General features: G+C 42.4%; 1 protein-coding gene across 4 annotated transcripts in view; it reads left to right on the forward strand.

Moving 5' to 3' along the window:
* The window catches only part of TP53BP1 (tumor protein p53 binding protein 1), a 1265047-nt gene that overhangs the window by 245585 nt on the left and 993475 nt on the right, over nt 1-25987 (forward strand). For all 4 annotated transcript variants that reach the window (XM_044077533.1, XM_044077532.1, XM_044077535.1 and 1 more), the window contains exon 5: nt 24534-24604. In XM_044077533.1, coding sequence (XP_043933468.1) covers nt 24534-24604 — 71 coding nt within the window. The remainder of the gene's footprint in view (nt 1-24533; nt 24605-25987) is intronic.

The following is a 25987-nucleotide window of genomic DNA, read 5'->3' on the forward strand; positions in this document are numbered from 1 at the left end:
TTGTCACTGTCACTGCATACCCTCCACTGTTGTTTTCCATGCGTTTATGGGCATTGTATGGTTACTTTTCTTCTAATAGGATGGATGAGGTATCATAAGCCATTTAATTCCACTCTTCCTTGCCACCTTGCAGCTTACAAGCTAATGTTTGAACCAAGGTTGTGGGCCGTAGCCAGAGCTTTATTGCTATGTCCTGAACTGGCATTGCAACCTCTTTAACTTTGATGAAATCAGAAGTCATCTCACCTCTAGATGTTCATCGTGTTACCCTGCTGCAGTCTTCACACTTGGGTTATCCTGCCGTCAGGCGGTCCCGCAGTCGGCCCGAATTCCAATGTCTTGGTCCGGCATCGGTTACTGTCGCTTCTTCTCTGACATCAGTGCACCAGGGTTATATGAGAGGCATCCAACGCCATTTTCTCCAGTCTTTCTTGCCGCGCGGTGCCCAAAGCAGAAGCAGTTCGCAAGTGCCGGTTGGCCAACACCTGAGATTTTCGAATCGAGTTTCAGTCCGAAGTCTTCAAAGCTAAGTACCCCGTTGGGGAACCTTTTCTTGCCTCAGTCCGATGTCAGAAAAAGTTAACAATTGCATTTCTTGTGGGAAGCAAATACCTCGTAAGGACTTTCATTCTTTTTGTATCCCTTGCCTAGGCCCAGAAGAAGACGTCACTGGTTGTCGGTTTTGTGCTAGGTTCAATAAGCGAACTATAAAGCGACGCTTTGATTTCGCACGACACTACTTCGGTAGAAAATTTTATTACACTATGCCGTCGGAGCAACCGACTACCGGCGTGCATAAAAAATGCAAAGATAAAGACAGGCAGCCTAGATCCAAGCCATACTCCGAGGCCTCGGCTGGGCCGGTTGCCGGTTCTCCGGTTTTCAGTGAGGTGCCTTCGCAGCCCCTGGCTACCGCTGAATTGGATCCCCCAGCAGAGAGTTCTAGGCCGACGCAGCCATTTTCTTTAAGCCCTACCGACGACATTGCAGAAGGAGAAGCCGGTGCTGTAGAAACACCTTCAGTTTCTGAAGGTGTCTTCAGACTGACTACTCTCACCATAAAATCTTATGCTAAGATTAAGACTCCTCTAAAACCAAAAAAGACTCTTCAGTCTCCAGGTCAAGGCCCTATGCCTAAGAAACAGATGCTTAAAGTGGCTGAAGATTTGCTTTCTTTGATCAGGGATTCCCAACCCCCCCCCCCGACAAAAGGCCTAGACAAGAGGAGGATTATTCCTCCTCTGATCAAGTGTCTGTTTCCTCAGGCTCCTCTGAGGAACAGGATTACTCCTTTCCCCTTTATGAAGATTCTGATGCTGAAGACTCCATTCCCTCAGCTTCTCCCCCTGAAGATTATTCCTTTGGGGAAACCTTACATACCATGAGGGAGCATTTCCACTGGGAAGGTCAGGACTACTCCGACTCAAAGAAAAGGTGCCGAGAGTTTCTTTTACTCTTCCAGCACAGACCACTTGCTATCCCCCCAATTTTAGACATTGTAGATGATGTTTTCTTAGAATCTAGTCTAAATCCAGATTCTCCGCCTCCTGCTCCAGCCAAACCAGATAGATACTATAGAGTGCCTGACTCACACAAATTCCTATACAAAAGCCCTGTTGCTGATCCAGAGACAATCTCCCAGGGTCCCAAAGGGGCTAAGGCTTCTATGGCTAAAAATCCTGTACTCTCTGAAAGGGACTCCAGAGCACTAGATAGGTGGGGGAAGAAGGTTTACACTTCAGCTACTCTAGCTATGAGAGCACTAAATTGTCAATTTCACATGCTTAAATACCAGCAATTCCTAATGTCTCAAGTAAAACAAAAGATGGGCACGCACCCTCAACAATCTGAATTCAAGGAAATGTAGGATCTGTTGCATGCAGCTGAACAGGTGGACAAACATACTTTACAATGTGGTTTTGATGCCTTGGAAGCTTCCTGTAGAGCAGCTGTTACTAATGTCTGTTATATGTAGGCATGCTTGGTTAAAGGAACAATCTCTGCTTGATCATGTTAAAGCAAAGTTACTAGATGCACCCTTACAGCAGGATCTCTTATTTGGGGTTAAAGCAGAGGAGGTTTTAAAGAAAATGGAGGATAAGGCAAAATCTATGCAGACGGTCAAAGATTTCTTACAGGTACAGCCCCCATGCTTCAGCAGAAATTGCCCAACAAAAAATTGGTCCTTTCCAGCTTCTGACAGACCACAGAGGGGTAAATACAGGCGCCCAAGGGGCAGAGGATAAGCACAAATCCCTTACAAACCTCGCCAATGTGGCACTGCAACACAAAAGGGAGGAGAAGACAGGTCACAAACTACTAGAAGGCAAACACAATGACTTAAACCTCAAACTGCCAAGCAACACTCTCTTGGCAGCTCCCTTGGGAGGAAAATTAGCACTTTTTGCAGACAACTAGCTCATAGTTGCAAAGGACAAATGGGTTCTAGACGTTATCTCACAAGGATACAGATTCCATTTCCACTCCTTGCCAAGGATAAAAGGAATGCCAAACCTGCCACGAAATCAATGGGCAGAGGCACAAAAACAAATTACAGCTCTCATGGACATGAGCCATTCAACTGGTACCTACACAGGAGCAAGGCCAAGGATTTCACTCAAGGCTTTTTCTAGTCCCCAGAAAGGACAATGCTTGGAGACCCATTCTGAACCTTTCAATTTTAAACACCTTCTTCCAAGTACCCAAATTCAAGATGCTAACATTACAGCAGCTTCTTCCCATGTTGGGCAAGAAAGCTTGGCTAGTAACGGTGGACCTCAAGGAGGCATACCAGCATGTCCCTATCAGACAAAATTGCAGAAGATACCTCAGTTTCATTGCAGGTCCAACCCATTACCAATTCTCTGCACTACCCTTTGGCTTATCTACTGCACCCAGGGCCTTCACAAAATGCCTGGTACCAGTAATTGCATACTGCAGACAAAGAGGAATTCAAATATACCCATACCTGGACGACTGCCTCATCCAAGCAGAAAGCAAGGACATTCTCTTACAACACCTGGCTTTTGTAAAACATCTTCTAAGTTGCCTAAGGTACACAATAAACGAAAAGAAATCAAGACTAGTGCCCTCACAAACTATGACATTCCTGGGTGCCAGCTTGAATACAACGGGCCAGATGGATTATCTGATGCGAGAAAAACAACTACAATTAACTCAGTACTTCAGAACAATGGCAACAAAGACCTAACTCCCTGCAAGAAAAATTCTGCAGGCCTTGGGCTTCATGGCATCTTGCATACTACTAATACCATTTGCAAAACTGCATATGAGGAAATTACAATGGTACCTAAAAAGCGTATGGACTCAACACAGCCACAGCTTGGAAGCAATGATACCTCTCATTCCCTGCCTTCAACAGGAGTTTCTATGGTGGTCACAGGCATGTCACTTCAACAAGGGTCAGCCTTTCACCCTTACCCCAGCCAGGCAAACTATGACAACAGATGCATCGGACTATGCCTGGGGGGCACACATGGCAGGATGGTGCATTCAAGACATATGGACTGCAGATCAAAGGAATCTGCACATCAATCAAAAAGAAATGCTAGCTGTACAAAATGCTCTGACAGCCTTCAAGGACCTCTTACATCCAGGACAGCTTATCATAAGGACAGACAACACCACAGTAATGTGGTACATAAACAAATAAGGGGGTACGCACTCCTACCCTCTATGCTGGCAAGCAATGACCTTGTGGAACACAGCACTGGCTTACCAAGTTCAATTACAAGCTCAATTCCAGCCAGGAAAAAAAAACACATTGGCAGACAACCTAAGCAGAAACATCATGGATCCCCACAAGTGGAAACTAGATCCACAAGTACTTGCAATGATAACTCAAAAATGTGGGCTCCCAGACATAGACCTGTTTGCCAGCCCTCAAAACTATCAGCTAACAAAATTTTGCACAAGGACTTTTCACCATCAAGCTTGGAAAGTGGACGCACTCTCATTCAGTTGGAAAATGCTGACAGTATATGCCTTTCCTCCATTACCCCCTCTCACAAAGGTGCTGCTGAAAGTCAGGATGGAGAGACCCCGAATGATGCTCATTGCCCCGGACTGGCCACGCCAGCAGTGGTCACCACTATTAAGGAATATGGCCCAGGGCCCACCATGGATTCTACCACAAATTACCCATCTGCTCAGACAGCAAGACAATCCGATTCTACACAGCCAGCTAAAAACCTTAAACTTGGCTGCATGGCAAATCACCTAAGCAACCAGCCAGCTCCTCTCTTACAAGCTGTTATGGATGTTATTCTGGAGGCCAGAAGGCCCAGCACCAGGAAAGCCTACTCGGACAAATGGAAAAGATTTTGCGCCTGGAAGCAAGCTAAAGGCCAAAATACCCTTCAGCCTAACATACCTCAGATTCTGCAATATTTAACTGAAATGTTACACAAAGGGCTTTCTTTTTCATCTATTAAAATCCACGCCTCAGCTATTTCTGCTCACTACAACACGGATCCTCCCTTATTTTCACATCCACTCCTAAGACAGTTTCTCAGAGGGGCCAAAAACATTAGGCTTCCCAGGAGAGCACCAACGCCTACTTGGGACCTCAACTTTGTTCTGGAAAAACTTACGCTACCTCCTTTTGAGCCAGCTTTCTCAGCTGACTTAAAGTTTATATCATGGAAGACTGCCCTGCTGCTAGCAATTACTTCAGCTAGAAGAGTTTCAGAGCTTCAGGCACTAATGGCAGTAGAGCCTTTCCTCATTTTTCATCAAGACAAGAGTTTCTCTGGAACTTAACCCCTCCTTTATGCCTAAGCTGGTATCCAGTGTGGCTCTAAATCAAACCATCCATTTACCCACCTTCTTTCCAAATCCACAGAACAAAGGAGAAAGACTCCTGCATTCCTTGGACATTCACAGGCAGCTACATTACTACTTGGATAAAACTAAGGTTTTCAGAAAATCTGGCCAGCTTTTTGTATCCTGTGCTACAGCATCACAAGGAAAGGCTATCTCAAAACAGACCACTTCCAAATGGATAGGACATTGCATACATTTTTGCTACACCCACCATGGAAAACCAGTTCCTGCTAGTATAAGGCCCCACTCTACCAGGGCAGCAAAACCAGTTCCTGCTAGCATAAGGCCCCACTCTACCAGGGCAGCAGCTACATCTACAGCCTTCCTCAGGGGGGTGCCAACCAAAGATATTCTGGAAGCTGCAACTTGGAGTTCAGTACATACCTTCACCAAACATTACCAGTGACCACTTTACTCTACTCTAAGACTAGAGCTGGCTTCGCCACTGCAGTTTTGCAGGGCCTTCTAGCCTCCTCTAACCTTGTTTGACTCCACCTCCCATCCTTAGCTTTGGGATTCTACCCAAGTGTGATGACTGCAGCAGGGTAACATGATGAACATAGTACAGTTTTGTACCTACCATAAATGTAGATGTTCGAGTGTATACCCTGCTGCAGTCCAGGTTACCCTCCCTCCATCCCCTCTTTAAAACCTTTCTATACCTTAAAATCTGTTACAACCTTTGTGGTGTATTTGCTTGCAGCTGGAGGGATATTTTGTTTATGCTGCACTTTTTATTATTGGTACCATCTACTGAACACCATTTGGGGGGGGTCACCTGACATCTGGGGTAAGAAAAACTGAAGAAAATGGCGTCGGATGCCTCTCATATACCCCTGGCGCACTGACGTCAGGGAAGAAGCGACAGCAACCAACGCCGGACCAAGACTTTGGAATTCGGGCCGACTGCGGGACCGCCTGACGGCAGGATAACCAAAGTGTGATGACTGCAGCAGGGTATACACTCTAACATCTACATTTATGGTAGGTACAAAACTGTACTTTTCCTATCATTCTGCTCCCATACTTAACATTGCCATTTAACAAAATGTAAGATTTATTTAGCCACATTCTGTCTTCCTTTTTATTTTAACTTTTTCATTCTTTTGTGACTTAAATAAAGCTTTCCTTCCCCCACATTGTTGTCCATCACTGTTTATCAACATAATTTTTTTCCGCACTGGCTTTCAACATTAGCTTTTGAATTTTCTCATTTTCAGCTCTACCTGTACTTGTTAATCTTTTTAGTTGTGTCACTTCTTCGGTTTGTTACTTTCATTGTTACTTTTATTGGTTATTATGTTGGCTGTTTTCTGCAAATTTTAGGCATCAATATTTTGGAAAAGTGCGCCCTTCCTCAAGGCATTTTCTTTTGTGATCATTCAGTAAGAGTTGCCAGTCTCATCCGCTTTGTAGTTGCAGATGCTGTATTCTGTTTTGTTTTTAGAATTTCCTCAACATTTTTTACTGCAGACTGATTAGTGAGGCACAACAGAGTACGTGTTCTGTAATAATATCTTTCCTTAGGTTGTTCAAAATATTAGGCAAAGTGCTTTTTATTGATTTGTTTTTTGAGGGGATCTAACAACCAACTCATCCTGAAGTCCAGTTGTATTCCTTTGAACCCCCCCCCCCATTTTACTTGTAATGGAAGTTGAAAATTGGAGAGGATGCTAATTGGCTCGAAATTTCTTGGCTAATAGTGTTCTAATCTTGTGCTCAACTTTCTGTACCTTTCACTGTTGGACATTGGTTTTCCTCTGAGTACTTGCCTGCCACAGTCATTTACGCTATATTTTGCAGTCTCCACCAGAAGCTGCATTATTAGATGTAATCACCTTGTTCCCCCCTCAGAAAGTGGGTGACTGGCATTAACTGTTCACTTCTGCCTACCTAGTTTCTACGATTCCCAGTTTGGCTACTCAAATTTTGGTCAGTAGCTCCACAGTCAAATTGGGTCTCCATCCTTCTGTGCCATGGTGCCAGTCCTGAAGCCAGGTGATTTGACCTCCTAGTACTGTTGTTATAGCTCAGTAAGGCACATCTGTTAAATCCATTGGTATTGTATAATGGCTGATTTTAATAATAGTACTAGTAATAAGAGAGTGTTATTCCCTGCCCCCCGTAGGAGTGGTTACTGACTTGAAACTGTAGTTTTATTGTCCGTTTTGGGTCTATTCCTGCTTCTTTCCAGCCCCTGCTATCAAGCACGCCTTAACGTGCTTTTGGAGTTGCCACTAGAGCAGTATCGGGCAGCGCCGGTTTAACAAGGTTAAATTTTTCTGGCTCCATAAAGTCTGTTCTTCAATTTTTCCCTTAGAACTGCTCTGTTAGGAACCTAAACAGTTTACACCTTCACTAAAAAGCACAGCACTTGTTCCTAATTGCTTTTTCTTCTCAAAAAGCTCAGCACTTGTCTTAAAAGCATATCCCTTGTCTTATAAGCATTTTCTTTGCAGGTCAAGCACTCCTATATTATACAAATCCCTCACTTGCAAAACCCCACAGGAGTGCCCACTTCCCTGCTAAGCCCTCTACTTTTCTCTCTCATACCAACTCATAATTCTTTCTAGCATGTCGAAGGGTCAGATGCTGGCGTCCTCTCCTGCCCAGTTGGTGAATCTGGGAATTCTGAGGCAATGTTACAATTGCCTCATGTACATGGACAACCCTCTCCTCCTCCCACATAACACTAACACTTGCGAGAGATGCAGCTATTTAGCCAAACTGGAGGCTGAGCTCTCTCAACTCAGGACTGGCAAGGCCAGGCAGGAGGAGAAGGCAACTACACACACCACAATACAAGTCTCACATAACTCAACCACACCACTGAATCAAACACATAAACACACTAAGACATACTCGGAGGCTCTGAGTAAAAATTTACCTAAACAGCAAAGGCCTCCAAAGCAGACACCCAAGCAACTGCAAACTCAAGACACCACACAAACAACACATAAAAAACAAAATCAGTGTGCAAAGCAGTCACTGCCCTTAAGGCCAAATACAACACCAAACATACTTGTCATAGGTGACTCCATAGTCAGACACACTGACGTCCCACTCACCAGGCTGAACAAGGAGAAGGTCACGGTAAGCTGCCTATCTGGCGCTAGAATCCGCCCCATAACACAAGCACTCAGGTCACTCCACGGCAAGTACAAGTATGACACAGTCATTGTCCATGCTGGTGTGAACGACCTGAGACGTACCTCCCTGGACTACATGAAAAGATACATAGAGGAGCTCTCTGATTATGTAGCCCAGGCAGGTATGACCCTGACCCTGAGCAGTATCCTTCCTTCACCACGAATGATGCCACAATATAGTGACAAGATGATCAGCTTTAACAATTGGCTTAATTTCTGGTGTCATTCAAAGGGGATCCAGTGTCTGTCTTCTTGGGATGACATGCTTGACAAGCCGTGCTGCTTCGCAAGGGACGGCTTGCACCTGTCACCCCTGGGATTCCGGATATTGGCTAAGGCTCTTGCCACCCCCATAGTGCCTTTTTTAAGCAAGGCTCAAATTCTAAACCTACCACCCTAGAAAACAAAAACAAGAAGAAACTAAGTGTAATGCTGCTGAATGCCAGAAGTCTAAATCTCAAAATGCACGCACTCGAGGCCCTTCTCAGTATGGAGAACATCGATGTCTGTGCTGTGACTGAAACCTGGTTCAAGGCTCCTGAGAGCACCCCGGCACTATCAGGTTTTACCTCATATCATGCGTTCCGGCCCCAAAACCCGGACCATACCACAAAAGGAGGGGGTGTATCCATATTCATCAAGGATACCCACACCTCCAGGTTGGTGGCTACGCACGAAGCATCGGAAACCATCCAGATGCAATTAACCATAGGCAAAACTGCTCTACAATTTGTAGCATGCTACAGGCCACCCTCTCAAACTCGGGAAACCCACACAGCCTTCCTGAAGACACTGGAGGGTATAAATGTATCACCAAACACCATCATATTGGATGACTTCAACTACCCGAATATAGACTGGGAACATTACTCAAGCCCCAACTTTCTAGCCCAAAGGTTCCTGGAGTTCATAAATTCAAATGCCATGGAACAACTAGTCACCGTCCCCACAAGAGAAGAAAATATACTAGATCTCATCACAAACATGGGGACAAAATGCTCCACACCGGAAGTATATCCCTCTTTGGTGAGATCAGATCATAAACTAATCTCACTAGAAATCCACATCCTGCCCCCACCCCAAACAAAAAAGACCACAGTGAAGAACTTCTCTAAAGCAAACTTCACACTACTCAAGACAGGTGTGGTATCCTTCAAGGCCCCGATTTCACCATCAAGCTTGGAAAGTGGACGCACTCTCATTCAGTTGGAAAATGCTAACAAGTATATGCCTTTCCTCCATTACCCCCTCTCACAAAGGTGCTGCTGAAAGTCAGGATGGAGAGACCCCGAATGATGCTCATTGCCCCGGACTGTCCACGCCAGCACTGGTCACCACTATTAAGGAATATGGCCCAGGGCCCACCATGGATTCTACCACAAATTACCCATCTGCTCACACAGCAAGACAATCAGATTCTACACAGCCAGCTAAAAACCTTAAACTTGGCTGCATGGCAAATCACCTAAGCAACCAGCCAGCTCCTCTCTCACAAGCTGTTATGGATGTTATTCTGGAGGCCAGGAGGCCCAGCACCAGGAAAGCCTACTCGGACAAATGGAAAAGATTTTGCGCTTGGAAGCAAGCTAAAGGCCAAAATACCCTTCAGCTTAACATACCTCAGATTCTGCAATATTTAACTGAAATGTTACACAAAGGGCTTTCTTTTTCATTTATTAAAATCCACGCCTCCACTATTTCTGCTCACTACAACACGGATCCTCCCTTATTTTCACATCCACTCCTAAGGCAGTTTCTCAGAGGGGCCAAAAACATTAGGCCTCCCAGGAGAGCACCAACACCTACTTGGGACCTCAACTTTTTTCCGGAAAAACTTGCGCTACCTCCTTTTGAGCCAGATTTCTCAGCTGACTTAAAGTTTATATCATGGAAGACTGCCCTGCTGCTAGCAATCACTTCAGCTAGAAGAGTTTCAGAGCTTCAGGCACCTAGTGGCAGTAGAGCCTTTCCTCATTTTTCATCAAGACAAGAGTTTCTCTATGGAATAACCCATCCTTTATGCCTAAGCTGGTATCCAGTGTGGCTCTAAATCAAACCATCCATTTACCCACCTTCTTTCCAAATCCACAGAACAAAGGAGAAAGACTCCTGCATTCCTTGGACATTCACAGGCAGCTACGTTACTACTTGGATAAAACTAAGGTTTTCAGAAAATCTGGCCAGCTTTTTGTATCCTATGCTACAGCATCCCAAGGAAAGGCCATCTCAAAACAGACCATTTCCAAATGGATAGGACATTGCATACGTTTTTGCTACACCCACCATGGAAAACCAGTTCCTGCTAGCATAAGGCCCCACTCTACCAGGGCAGCAGCTACATCTACAGCCTTCCTCAGGGGGGGTGCCAACCAAGGATATTCTGGAAGCTGCAACTTGGAGTTCAGTACATACCTTCGCCAAACATTACCACTGACCACTTTACACTAAGACTAGAGCTGGCTTCGCCACTGCACTTTTGCAGGGCTTTCTAGCCTCCTCTAACCTTGTTTGACTCCACCTCCCATCCTTAGCTTTGGGATTCTACCCAAGTGTGATGACTGCAGCAGGGTAACACGATGAACATAGTACAGTTTTGTACCTACCATAAATGTAGATGTTCGAGTGTATACCCTGCTGCAGTCCAGGTTACCCTCCCTCCATCCCCTCTCTAAAACCTTTCTATACCTTAAAATCTGTTACAACCTTTGTGGTGTATTTGCTTGTAGCTGGAGGGATATTTTGTTTATGCTACACTTTTTATTATTGGTACTATCTACTGAACACTATTTGGGGGGGGGGGGGGGCACCTGACATCTGGGGCAAGAAAAACTGAAGAAAATGGCATTGGATGCCTCTCATATACCCCTGGTGCACTGACGTCAGGGAAGAAGCGACAGCAATTGACGCCGGACCAAGACTTTGGAATTCGGGCTGACTGCAGGACCGCCTGACGGCAGGATAACCCAAGTGTGATGACTGCAGCAGGGTATACACTCGAACATCTACATTTATGGTAGGTACAAAACTGTACTTTTCCTATCATTCTGCTCCCATTGTAGTATACTTAACATTGCCATTTAACAAAATGTAAGATTTATTTAGCCACATTCTGTCTTCCTTTTTATTTTAACTTTTTCATTCTTTTGTGACTTAAATAAAGCTTTCCTTCCCCCACATATGTTGTCCATCACTGTTTATCAACATAATTTTTTTCCGCACTGGCTGTCAACATTAGCTTTTGAATTTTCTTATTTTCAGCTCTACCTGTACTTTATCTTTTTAGTTGTGTCACTTCTTCGGTTTGTTACTTTCATTGTTACTTTTAGTGGTTATTATGTTGGCTGTTTTCTGCAAATTTTAGGCATCAATATTTTGGAAAAGTGTGCCCTTCCTCAAGGCATTTCCTTTTGTGATCATTCAGTAAGAGTTGCCAGTCTCATCCGCTTTGTAGTTGCAGATGCTGTATTCTGTTTTGTTTTTATAATTTCCTCAACATTTTTTACTGCAGACTGATTAGTGAGGCACAACAGAGTACGTGTTCTGTAATAATATCTTTCCTTAGGTTGTTCAAAATATTAGGCAAAGTGCTTTTTATTGATTTGTTTTTTGAGGGGATCTAACAACCACCTCATCCTGAAGTCCAGTTGTATTCCTTTGACCCCCCCCCCCCCCATTTTACTTGTAATGGAAGTTGAAAATTGGAGAGGATGCGAATTGGCTCAAAATTTCTTAGCTAATAGTGTTCTAATCTTGTGCTCAACTTTCTGTACCTTTCACTGTTGGACACTGGTTTTCCTCTGAGTACTTGCCTGCCACAGTCATTTACGCTATATTTTGCAGTCTCCACTAGAAGCTGCATTATTAGATGTAATCACCTTGTTCCCCCCTCAGAAAGTGGGTGTCTGGCATTAACTGTTCACTTCTGCCTACCTAGTTTCTACGATTCCCAGTTTGGCTACTCAAATTTTGGTCAGTAGCTCCACAGTCAAATTGGGTCTCCATCCTTCTGTGCCATGGTGCCAGTCCTGAAGCCAGGTGATTTGACCTCCTAGTACTGATGTTATAGCAAAGTAAGGCACATCTGTTAAATCCATTGGTATTGTATAATGGCTGATTTTAATAATAGTACTAGTAATAAGAGAGTGTTATGTTCTATTCAGTTCTGTTGTGGCCAAGAATATCCTGAGTAAGCCAGCTGATGTATTATTTTTTATTTGCTTTTTGTTTACTGGGAAGTACAACTTGGCTATTCAACACCATTTTTCAGTGACGATCCAGGGAGAAAAGCTCCATATTTTTAAATAAGCATAGAGACAACATTTAGAATACGACGGTACAATAAAAACATGTGTTGTAAAAAAAAAATAAATAAATATTATGTACATACATTTTTGGGAATAAAAATTAACTTATAAATAATACCTAGGATAATTAACTGAAAACATACCTAGAAACTTTGTACTTACATACATAACTAAACGATTAGTAGTCAATACAAAGTGAACTTATAGGTTTGCAATGTGAATCTTGTATACATAACTGATTAGTTTGGTGGCCACTGTAAGAATAGAAAGATGGAGAGTGTTGGTGCTGTATGTCAGAGTAGAAAGTTTCAGAGAATAAACGTATGGTTTTTAAAATGATACATTTATAGTAGTTATTTGCTATGTAGCTGTAGTAGTAGAGAGATGACGATGTATGAGAGAATTATGGGAATGTGCTAATTATCAGTGGTAGCTGTAGCGAGTGTGGAATTGGGTATACAGGTGAAGGAGGGGAGGGGTGTGGCGATAACTTAGACTATTCCAGTATTAATCTGGATTTGAGTCTATAAACCAAGAAGGATTATAGAACCCCTGTTATGAATTAAGTGGGAGAGAAATTGTCTTGGGGGAGTTACCCAACAGGGAACTAGAACAGAATGTGGTAGCTTGGTGGTGGTCTTTCATGGGAAGTGTAATCTGTAGGGTGGTGAAGAGAGTTGTTAAGGTGTGACATTTTAGCTATGGTGGTTGGGTCTGATTAAGAAAAGGTTATGATTTATTGGGACAGGCAGAGTTGTTGGGTTGGGTGTGTAGTTGTAGATCTTGGAACTGGATAGTGTCAATTTTCATCATGATTTAAACTATGTTTTTCTACTTGCCTGATGTTGCAGGGAAGGTATTCCAGTGGTTGGTTACATAGCTGAAGTATAGAACATTCCCATGAGATGGCACTTCCAAATACACAGTTTTGGATCATAAAGACCTGGGTGGTATGTATCATTGCAGTAGTGAGTTCAAAGCTGAACATATCTGTAGTTGGTGTACTATTTTATGGGCCATTTTTAGCTGACTGAATTTGAGGAGATTGAGGTACTCCATCCATGAATTGTTTTGAAGGGCTATATAGTGATGGGTTTATTTGTGGAGATGGGCTGTGAATTACGGTGTTTTATTTTCAGTATCGGTAAAGTTTGGCAACTTAGGTAAAATGGAGGTTGGCAAGGATAAGGGAAGCATAAAGAAGAGTAGTTAAAAGAAAGGAAGTTGCTGTGGTTTTGCACATTTGGTCTGAGAGGTAGTTGCTGACCCATGTACAGGATTTCCATTTTTTGACAGTGAATTGAATGTGGGAATCAAATCTGAGATTTTTGTTGACTCAAGTAGATGTTCTTCGTGTTTCACTGTTGCAATCATTACATTTTGGTTATTTGCTTGCAGATAGCCCTCAGTCAGCCTGATTAACAAAGTCTTGGGTCCTGCATCGGTTGCTGTCCCTTCTTCCATGATGTCAGGTGGTCAAGGGTATAAAACATGCAGCCGACGCCATTACACCAGTCTTTCTTGCCGTGCGGTGCCAGAAGCAGTTTGCAAGTGTCGGTCGGCCGACTCCGGAAATTTTCATTTTCGAGTTTCAGAACCGAAGTCTTCAACTAAAGCTCCCCGTTGGGGAAACATTTTCTTACTCCTTACCGATGTCAGTAAAAGTTAATAATTGCATTACTTGTGGAAAGCTAATACCTCATAAAGATTTTCATTTGTACTGTATTCCTTGCCTAGACCCTGACCACAACGTACCTTGCTGTCGGTTTTTTGCTTTATTTAATCTATCAGTTGTCTGTATATTTTCACCTCTAAATATTTCGGTTCTTGGTTTAATTATCTAGGAATGTCGTCGGTTAGCAGTCCGACTACCGAGATTATGAAAAAACGCAAAGATAAAGACAGAAACAGGCCGAGGTCCAAAACTGCTGACGCTTCTTCTGAGCCAGTCGCTAGTTCGCCGGTACTCCAGTGAGGTGCTTTTGCAGCCCCCGATACCCGCTACATTTGATTCGCAGGCCTCTTCTGAGACCCATTCGGAGTCCGGTATGCTGCGAGATGCTTCAACTATGTAACCCACAGATGTCTCTACCTTGGATGGGTCCGGAGCTGCTGTGCAGGCACCGGCTTCTGAGGATGTATTCAGGCCTATGGACTTGCATATTAAACCGACGCCTCCTTCTTTACTTTGGCCTAAATCTCAATCCATGTCTAAAAAACTGACTCCCAGGCTACATGCTTGGGCCTCTAGGCTTAAAAAACAAATAAGAATGGCTGAAGATCTAATAACTCTAATCAGGGGTAGGCAACCCCCCCCCCCCATTCTAAGAGGCCTAGGACTGAAGTTGATTATGAATCTTCTGATCAGGATTCTGTTTTTTCTGATTCTTCTGATGATCTGGATTTGCCCTTATCTACTTCTTAAGATTCAGATGCAGAGGACTCCATTCCCTCTGCTTCCCCTCCTGAGGATTTTTCTTTTGGGGAAACCTTACATACTCTAAGGGAGCATTTCCACTGGGAAAGCCAGGATTTTTCTGATTCAAAAAAGAGGCTTGGGGATTTCCTTCACCTACCTCAGCATAGGCCATTAGCTATTCCTCCTGTACTAGACATTGTTGATGCTTTTTCGGAATCTAGATTGGCCCCTGATTCCCTGCCGCCTGCTCCCAGAAAACCAGATACTACAGGGTCCCTGAGTCCCACAAGTTCCTTTTCAAAAATCCTATTGCAGATCCAGAGACTATTTCACAGGGGCCCAAGGGCATTAAGGCTTCTACTGCTAAAAATCCTACCCCTTCTGATAGAGATTCCAAGGCGCTGGATAGATGTGGTAAGAAAGTTTACACTTCTGCAACCTTGGCCATTAGGGCTTTAAACTGCCAGTTTCCTATGTTAAAGTATCAGCAGCATGTCATTGGACTGCTTAAACAGAAAATGATGTAGATTCCTGACGGTGTGGAAAATAAAGAATTACAGGATTTAATGCATTCTGCTGAACAAGTTGGAAAACATACTTTGCAATGTGGTTTTGATTCATTAGAGACCTCTTGCAGGGCTGCTGTTACTGGGTCTGTGCTCAGAAGGCATGCTTGGCTTAAGGAGCAATCTTTGCCTGATCATGTTAAGCTAAATTGTTGGATGCTCCTTTAAATCAGGACCGCTTGTTTGGCAACAAGGCTGAGGAAGTTCTTAAAAAGATGGAAGATAAAGCTAAATCTATGCAAACTGTTAAAGATTTTTTACAAGTTCAGCCTCCTAGATTTAGTAGGCACTGGCCCTCTAAGAATTGGTCCTTTCCAGCCCCTTCCAGGTCTTCTCAAGCCAAACCCAGACACAGCAAAAACCCCAGGTTTCAGTCCCAGGGGACACACAGAACTAAGCAGTGGGGGGCCTCCACTTCCAAATCTGGGAATAATAAGACTCCCCCTATAGTAAACTGTCTCAATGACTTCCTTTTAAAATTTCCAAGCACTTATCAACTGACTGCCCCTTTTGGGGAAAGATTGCTCTTCATGCAGAGAATTGGGAACTCATTACCCAGGACAAAAGGGTTTTAAATATAGTGTCCCAGAGATACAGATTTCACTTCCACACATTGCCAACACCAAGTCGGTGGCCGGACCTACCCCCAAATCAGTGGGCAGAGGCCCAAAAACAAGTACTTTCTCTCTTAAGCATGGGGGCTATTCAACTGGTACCAGAAGAGGAAAAGGGACAAGGTTTCTACTCAAGACTTTTCCTGGTACCCAGAAAAGACAATTCATGGCGTCCTATCCTGGACCTGTCTACTCTAAACACCTTTTTGGAGATTCCAAAATTCAAGATGCTGACTCTTCACCAATTACTTCCTGTGCTAGGCAAAGTTGCCTGGTTGGCAACACTAGATTTAAAAGAGGCATACCTGCACATCCCAATCAGGGAATCTTGCAGAAGATTCCTACACTCTGCACTGCCCTTTGGCTTATCTACTGTGCTCAGGGTATTCACAAATTGCCTAGCTCCAGTTATTGCATTTTGCAGGCAAAGAAATATTCAAATATACCCATACCTGGACGATTGTCTAATTCAGGCAGAAAGCCAGGACATACTTTTGAATCCTCTGGCCTTTGTACAAAGGGTTCTAACTGTCTGGGGTGCACCATAAACAAAAATAAATCACACCTGGTACCCTGTCAACAAATTATATTCCTGGGAGCAAGCTTGAATACAACTGCCCAGATGGCTTACCTCGTGCCAGAGAAACAAATTCATTTGACAACCTACTTCAAACAAGTGGCCACAAAAACCCTGCTATCTTCAAGACAAATACTGCAAGCCTTGGGGTTCATGGCCTCATGCTTTCTTCTAATTCCATATGCAAGACTGCATATGAGGAAACTACAGTGGTATCTAAAAAGCCTATGGTGTCAACATTCTCAAGACCTAGAAACAATGATTCCTATCATACCTTGCCTATGCCTAGTTACTTTGGTGGGCAGAGGCCTGCCACCAAAACAAGGGACTACCTTTCACACCACTCCCTGCTGCCCAAACCCTAACAGACGCATCAGACTATGCATGGGGGGGGGCTCACCTGGCAGAGAAGTGCATTCAGGGCAAATGGAACTCAAGTCAAATGCACCTCCATATCAGTCAAAAAGAAATGTTAGCTGTACAGAATGCTCTGACAACCTTCAAGGACCACATTCTTCCAGGACAACTAATGGTAAAGACGGACAACACCACTGTTATGTGGTACATAAGCAAGGGGTACACATTCTTACCCCCCCTGCAGACTAGCCATGACATTGTGGAACACAGCCTTGAGCTACCAAGTGCACCTACAAGCTCAATTCCTACCAGGAAAATTAAATACACTGGCAGACGGACTAAGCAGAAACCTCATGGAGCCACACGAGTGGAAACTGGAACCAAGGATTTTCAACATGTTAAGCAAATGGGGGAGCCCAGATATAGACCTGCTTGCCTCTCCCCAGAACTACCAATTGGACAAATTTTGCACAAGGACTTCCTACAAACAAGCCTTGAAAGTGAATGCTCTGTCCTTCAGCTGGAAAAACCTATCAGTCTATGCCTTCCCCCATCTGCCTCTGCTTTCCAAAGTACTACTAAAAATCAAACAGGACAAACCAAGGATGATTTTGATTGCTCCAGACTGGCCGTGTCAACACTGGTACCCCCTCCTGCGCAGTGTGTCACTGTTATCTCCATGGCACCTGCCTCAGACTCCTTCCCTGCTGTCTCAGCAGGAGATCCATATTCTGCACCCTCAGCTTCTAACACTGAACCTTGCAGCCTGGCTAATTACTTAATCTCTCTTTTACCATCCCTCAGCAAACATGTGATGGATATCATTTTAGAGGCAAGGAGGCCTAGTACTAGAAAATCTTATGCTGAAAAATGGAAAAGATTCTTTGCCCGGGACCATTCTCAAGGGATGAGCACAGCAGCACCCAGTTTACCTCAGATTTTACAATACTTAACTGAGATGCTTCACAAGGGGCCTGTCTTTTTCCTCCATTAAAATCCACACCTCAGCCATTTCAGCTCATTATAACACAGAACCTCCCCTCTTCTCTCATCCACTGCTCAAGCATTTCCTCAGAGGGGCCAAAAATTTGAGACCACCCAGGAGAACTCCAACCCCAGCCTGGGACCTTAACTTTGTCTTGTAGAAACTCACTCTTCCTCCTTTCGAGCCAGCTGCTACTGCAGACTTAAAATTTCTTTCTTGGAAAACAGCTTTCCTTTCAGCAATCACTTCAGCTAGAAGGGTATCTGAATTACAGGCCCTTATGGCAGTGGAGCCTTTCATCATCTTTCATGCGAACAGGGTGTCCCTCAGAACCAATCCATCCTTCATGTCCAAGGTGGTATCCAGTGTGGCTCTTAATCAGTCCATTCATTTGCCAACCTTCTTTCCCAATCCACAGAATAAAGGGAAATGGATATTGCATTCCTTAGATGTGCACAGACAACTTAGATTCTACTTGGACAGGACTAAACCTCAAAGGAAATCTGAACAACTGCTGGTGGCATTTGCTGCAGGGGCAGAGGGGAAGGCTATTTCAAAGCAAACCATTTCTAAATGGATAAGCCATTGCGTTAATTTCTGCTATAAGCACCATGGCAATCCTATCCCCCAGGGGATCAGACCTTACTCCTCCAGGGCTGCATCTACCTCTACAGCCTTTCTCAGAGGCGTCCCTACCAGGGACATCCTAGAAGCTGCTACCTGGAGTTCTGTACATACTTTCACCAAGCATTATCATTTGCCAATTTTCTCTAAATCCAGAGCTGGCTTTGACACTACAGTCTTGCAGGGCCTTATAGCTGGCCCTAATGCTATCTAAATTCCTCCTCCCAACCATAGCTTTGGGAATCTACCCAAATGTAATGACTGCAACAGTGAAACATGAACATAGTACAGTTGTGTACACTTACCATAAATGTAGATGTTCGAGTGTATTCACCGTTGCAGTCCTGGTTACCCTCCCGGTGTATTTGGTTTTTTTGGAGGTATATCCTTGTACTTTTAAATTTAATTGCTTCCCATTAGGGGGGCACCTGACATCTGGGGCAAGAAAAACTGATGTAATGGCATCTGCTGCATGTTTTATACCCCTGACGACCTGACGTCATGGAAGAAGGGACAGCAATCGACGCAGGACACAAGACTTTGTTAATCAGGCCGACTGAGGGCTACCTGCAAGCAGATAACCTTCTGTGTGGAGTCTGCATGTCCTCCCCGTGGTCGAGTGGTCTCCAAAAGATGTGTGAATGGGCATGCCTTCGCTGAAGGTTGAGCGTCGGGCTGGCAACTTGGCACCATAAAAAAATCTACTGCCAATCATTAGCGGTCCGGAGTTCCGCTGTGGCAACCCCTAACCGGGAAAAGCCGAAAAGACAAACAAAATGACTACAACAGTGAATACACTCGAACATCTACATTTATGGTAAGTGTATACAACTGTACTTTTTGTAGTAGGGATATAACCTTGATGTTCTGTATTGGGGCAACCATGAAAACTTGTAGTACTTTTACATTCGGCAATAGTTACAAGTTGTCCAACCATTTAACTATATTGGTGAAAGATAACTGTGTGGTATAATTCAGGGTTGGAGACAGTGGCATTGACAAAAAGGCAGGAGTCAGAGCTTGACGTGGCAGAGTTGAAGATGTTGAGATTTGCACTGGGTGTGACGAGGATGGACAGGATTAGGAATAAGAATATTGAGCCCAGGTTGGAAGGTTTGGAGACAAAGCCAGAGAGGCAAGATTACGTTGGTTTGGACTTGTGCTGAGGAGGGATGCAGAGTATATTGAGAAAAAGATACTAAGGATGAAGCTGCCAGGTAACAGGAAAAGAGGAAGGCCTAAGATAAGGTTTATGGATGTGGTGAGAGAGGATATGCAGGTGGTTGGTGTGACAGAGCAAGATGCAGAGGACAGGAGGAAATGGAAACAGTTGATCTGCTGTGGCGACCCCTAACAGGAGCAGCCAAAAGAAGAAGATAGATGCTGAACAGATGAGAGTTGAGTCACACATATTGTATAAGGGTGGATTGGCCTGTGTCAGAATATAGCTTATTTATGAATAGGTTAAACAGTAGGGGTCCAAGGATGGAACCTTGGTAAGCAGATTGCCTATTAATGCACTGAATTCTGTTACTCTGATAACTGTTACTGACTTGATAGTGGAGTCAGGCCAAGATCTGTGATAATGGGGATGAGTTGGATGTGCTATGATGTTGAATGCCTTAGATAGTTCTAGAAATGCTGAAGACACCAATTTTCCTTCATTCCTGTGAAGGCACATGCGATTCACAATGCTATCAGATACTCTCAGTGGCATAGCAGATGCAGAAAAGAGAGTACTGAATTAAACTAAAGTGTAGGATGCAAATAGCAATGCTACAGTAGACACATTTCTATAGAATTTAGTCTGTAAATTTGGCAAATAAAGGACTTCAAAATGAATATTCAGCACAGGAACAAAGTGATGATGATGGTTGTGAAAAAGGTACCTTACAGTGACCAAAGAGGAGAGAAAAGACAATGGTACAGGAAAGACAAAGGTACATTTGTGGTAATTAGGGGTTTTTGGCAGGGGAGGAGGAGGAGGCGGATTACACTGGCATGTATTTATATTCCACCTAAACTACTGTTGCTGCGTTTAAAAGAATTTTGGAAGAAATAATTTGCTTTCAGCAAAGAATATTGCTTATAGGTGGGGACTGGAACCTGATTTACAATAATGAGGATGTGTGAGGGGGACTTAAAGGGAAAATGTAACAAAAGAGTGTAGATTTCTGAAAAAAATAATATATGGAATGGTGAGTGGTGAAAGGAGCTCAGACAGAATTTGTATGTTGTTCCCCAAGGTACAAAAACTGGGAAAAACTGGACAGAGATTAAATTTCAATGGACATTGGTATTTCATTGAAAGATTTACAACACATCCAATAACAGTTTCATGTTTTGAATATGTAAAGACTAAAGATGCAGGTCAAAGAAGTAAAAATGAGACACTGGCGCCTTCGTTCTTATTAATGAGAGAGGAATTTAATGGATGGTTATTGGTACTGATTTGAGAGTTATTAGGGGAATATGTGTATTTCTTCAGAAGGAATAGCTAAGCAGTAGGATAAAATGAATATGACATTTAAAAGTAAAGTAAAAATAACATAGAAGGATATATGGGAAAGTCATTGGAATTTTTAGAAGGGTTGTCAAAAGTTAAAGTATTGCAGAAGAAAGGGAATTCTGCAGAACAAGAGTGCTAAGGGGAACATAAGAGAGTATTTGGATAAAATGCATGAGTTTAGAAAGGTTGCTGTTAAACAAGTTCTTTTGATAATACCGCCAGAGCACAAAAACTTAGCACAATAACTTCAGCAGTAGAAAGGGTTGATGTCATAAGAGGGTCTATGACAAGAAAACTAACTAGAAGTCCCAATGAGTTATTGGAGATGTTTCAGAAATTATGTGCAAATTTGTATAAAGGAAAGGAATTGGGAAACCAAGAAAAGCACTAATGGAAATATGTATGCACATTTAACAAATCTAATGTTAAAGGAAGATTAGGCTGAGAATTTTAATAGCTAAGATAAGAATAGATGAGATAAAATGGTGATGTGTAATCAGTCAACAGGAAAATCTCCAGAAGCAGATGGTATCCCTGTGGAAGTTTAGAGGTTAGGAAGGGAGAAGGTGGTAAAGGCTTGAAAGGTTTTATTTTACAATATTTTAAAAGGAGGGACAGTACCAGCATTTTGGAAGAAAGATGAGATGGCTATATTACCCAAAGAAGGTGAAGACTTCAAATCCAACTTCATGTAGACCAACTTCAATTTTAAGCCTTGATTATAAAGTGTTTGTGCTAGCTGAGAAAATGATGTAGCTGTTTTCAAAATTGATAGATGTGGATCAGTGTGGTTTTGAGGAGGAAAGGCAAATATTTGACAACATTAGTAAAACAATTATGATTGACAGAGAAGCAGAGTGTAAGAAAACACTGCTGCTGTTGTTGGGTCATCGTGTAAAGAAGGCACTTTAGAGAGTCAACTGGGATTTTATGAGTAAGGAAATGGTAGTATCTGTATTCCCTGATAATAAAATAGGATTAATTAGGATGGTAAATGAAATGTCAGAGGAAAGATTTAAAGTGGGGAAGTTCTATAGGGTGTCTTTGAATGAATAGAAATCGAGGCAAGGGTATCTTCTTTCCCCCTTTATTATTTTCTTTATATTTACTACCATTTGCAAAGAAGGGACTCAACTTTATAACTGGTAAGGTAATCAAGAAAAGTTAACTTTGTTTGCATATGGTATTATCTTGTACTTGATAAATCCAGAAAAGGAAATGTCAAGTGATATGGAACATTTTGAGTCCATGTCAGGTCTTTTCATGATGCAAAATAGATGATGACAATACAAAGGCTTTTGTGGTAAATCATATACCTAAACCTGAAATTGTTTTGCAGTACCTATAATGTATATGCATACACACACACACACACACACGTGTGTGTGTGTGTGTATAGGTGTGTATGCAGGGAACATGATAAGATGAAGAATTTAGGTGTATGGGTTAAAAATTATTCTATTATGGCAACTAAGGATATTTGGGAAGAGACTAAATAAAAGGTAATACAAAAATTGAGAAGTAGGAAGCTCTTGCTAATGGATAGTAAGATATACAAGCAATTAAAATGATTCTAGTTTCTTTAGTTTATATTAAGCTCGAGCATATTTTATCAACCAGAGGAGAAGTTATGGACCATAATTAATTAAAGAGTTGAATTAATTTTTGAGAAGGGGTGGGTTAAGTTTTTTTTTCTTCCCATGGAACAAGATGGTTTTGGATGACCTGGTTTGTAGTGATAGTTTAGTGCTGCACAGTTGGGGCTCATACAGGTAACCTAGATATTTACAAATTGAAGTGGAAAGGCATGGTGATGAAAGGGAGAAGGAGTTAAGAAATAAGGAGAGAGCAGGATTTTGGATGCAGACTTTTAATGACCATATTGAATATTATATTTATAAAGTGGCAGAAAGTATTCTAAGAGCTAAATGAATGGAGAAAGGAGATTTTACAGTAGGAGTGACTCCAAGCAGGGGTATAGAAAATAAGCAAGAAAGGGATGGAAATTGCTGGAGAAAATTGGCAAAGAAACCAATGTATTGGGAGTAAATAATTATTTGGAGGGGGGAGTTAGTAGAGTGGGATGACATGAAGCAAAATGTCTGGACTGCAGGTGAGACACTGCCTTCCTCACCAAGGACTGATAACAGAATATAGGCAAAGAGAAAGGGATAGGGAAGTGCAAAGTGAAAGACATGCTCTGGTTAAGTTTATTTTTTATTTTATTTTATTTATCCTTTGTTGACCAGGTTAGTCCCACTTGGCTAGTCCCAAGATGGTATTTACACTAATAGGGGAAATTTGGCCAGGGCATCAGAGGATGACCTCTTAACATTTCAATAGGTGCTGTGGGATATTTTACATCCACCTAAGCTCCCACCTTCTCAGGCAGATGAGGTCTAGGTTTAACATCTCATACAAAGGACTTTACACTCAGAAGTTGCGCCTGGTGCACTGCAGTGTCTGTGTTGGAAATTAATCCATGCATCTGGGGTTGGAATAGACTCAACAACCTTCTGATCTTCCAGTTCTTTCTTCCAGAATGTAGAACAGAAGCTGGCTTTGAAAAAGGGATAACTAGTAGAATGTATAGTGTACTGCATGATAACTATAAGAGTTGATCAGAAGGTTAGAAGAGATTGGAAGGTGAGACTGGAAAGGCAGTTTACAAGGGAAGAGTGGATGAACATCTGTAAGGCTTATAAATATGCAACAGAGTCCACAAGGTTTATTATTTTTACTTGGAAATGTTGTATAGGATTTTTTGTACCCCAAAGTGGCTTATTAGATTTTATTTCCCTGTGGTAGATAGCAGTTGCTGCAGTATGATGGGAAGAGTAATTGGGAATGTTTTTGGGAATGTAACAATTTGGCAGATTTTAAAAAATCTCTTCAGAGTACTTTGTCAGAAATGTGGCGGGACAAATGATTTTACCTAAGAAAATTATTCTTAATTTTAAGCTGGGATACAAGATCTGAATTATCTAGACACAAGGCCTTGCTAAGTTTAAATGTATTTTTTGTCAAAAAAGCACAATACAAAATTTAAATCAAAATCTAAAAAAACTATAAATGAAGTATTGAATATTGCAGTTGAGATAAAAGAAATGAATGTGGACTGTTTAGAAAAGAGGAAAGTGCAAATGACCAAGAAATAGGTAGAATTTGTGGGAACAGTAGACGAAACTCAGGAGTAGAAGTGAAATTTAAGGGAAGGCAAGACTTTGGCATTTTATGTAATGTTGTTGTCACTGACATTTGCAAGATCGGAAATGTGTGTCTAGAATGCATGAAAGTAATGACACATTTTTAAAATAGTTTTTCTTTTTTAGAACTCGTGTTATTGCCCAATGTGTGAAGTTAATAAAGGTGTTTAAAAATTAACATAATAGACTGTATTTTAGTTATGGTGGTATTAAATGTATGTATTGTTAAAAAAAATGGTATTTTATATTTGAGCAGTAATATTTTTATGTAAAAATACTGTATAAATAAATTAGTTTTATTGTTTTCTCTTTAACATACTTTCCTTGTTTCAACATTTTATTCAAGCATGCATCTGTGTTTTTATTTTGCTGCTGTAGTGAGTTCTTGACTGCGGAACAGGAGGAAGCACATGAGTTCGATGGATCATCAACACAGTCCCTGCACTCTGGTAAGGCTGAAGTTGTCCTTCCAACCTTCTGATGGCTTTTGAGGAATATTTGGAACAAAGTCACAAACTTAGTGTTTGGATATTGTAAAGGAGAATCACTATAAGTGTGTAGTAGGTCACGTAATCTAGACATGTGACATAAGACCATCCTTCCCAATCAGCCTTGGTGTTCTGTTTTCTGTTCCACATTGTGTAGTACTTAACTCAAACCAAAGGGTAGAAAGATCACACAGACAAACATTTCAGTAAAAAGTACAGTAAAGTCCCTTCACTACATAAAACCTTACGCGGCTTCTGAATGCCCATGATTTTTTTTACTTTTTAAGTCTTTATTGGTATGTGCAGGCCAATGAACACATTTCTAGTGGCATCTTTACAGTCACTGTTAACCCCCTGAGGCCAAGGAGGAGTTGGTGTTCTGAATAGCCTTCAGGTCTGGCTCATCTATGTCTTTAGTTACCCTTCCAGCAAATGACCTTATAGATCTTATATCTCACCTGGCATGGAACCAGTTCTTCATCGCCCAGACAAATGTCTTGCTCCACCCAAGGACAGGCCTCACTGTAGTAAGGGAGTTCCCGTAGCTGCCATGGTTGTGGCAGCAGCCAAGAAAAAGGAGCTAGTTGAGCAAAGCTCTACTGTTCATCTTCCTAATAGAGAGTCCAGGGCAATGGGCAGGTTTGGAAAGTGAGTTTATTCCTTGGTGACCTTTGCTGTACTGTTGCTTAACTACTTGGCACATTTTACCAGATTGCAGAGAGACTTGATTAAAGAACTCTCTAAGTCTGTTCCTGGGTCTGTGTTGGAGGAGGAACTTAAACAGTTTTCTTTGTAGCTGGCTACCCTTCAATCAATTTCCAATGCATCTATGAAGTTAATCTCTCATGCAGTAGACTGTTCTTCATGGACAGCAGGTTCAGGCATAGCTGTCATGAGACATGCCTGGATGTGCTTGTGTGACTTTGCGGAGCCTCTTAAGTTTTCTTTCATCAATGCTTCCTTTGATGGATCTTCTTTGTGTGGCCCCACTGTAAAAGAAACGCTCTTCCATAATGAGCAAGATGGAAAGACCTTGTCTGCTATGGGAATCCATTTTTTCTACCCTGCAGAGATCATTTTCCAGAAGATCTATACGGAGGTAAAAAGATGAAGTTCAAAAAGTCATAAGGTCTTTTTCAGGGCTCAAGGGGAAACTTCCCCCAGTGGCAGGGTGGTTGAGTTCCAATGCAAGACTCCTCCCTCACAAAAGAGGAGGCCTGCAGAACCAAGTGCTTAGAGATTCCTTTTCAGATAAACCATTTCAGTGCTCCTGAAGGATTGCCTGACTGCTCTTCTCAGGAGGCATTTGGGGGAGCTTGTCTCTGTTCCTGGAAGCCTGGGCAT

This window comes from Protopterus annectens, chromosome 7.part0 (assembly GCF_019279795.1).
Source record: "Protopterus annectens isolate FY-2018-M chromosome 7.part0, PAN1.0, whole genome shotgun sequence".
Lineage (NCBI taxonomy): Eukaryota > Metazoa > Chordata > Ceratodontiformes > Protopteridae > Protopterus > Protopterus annectens.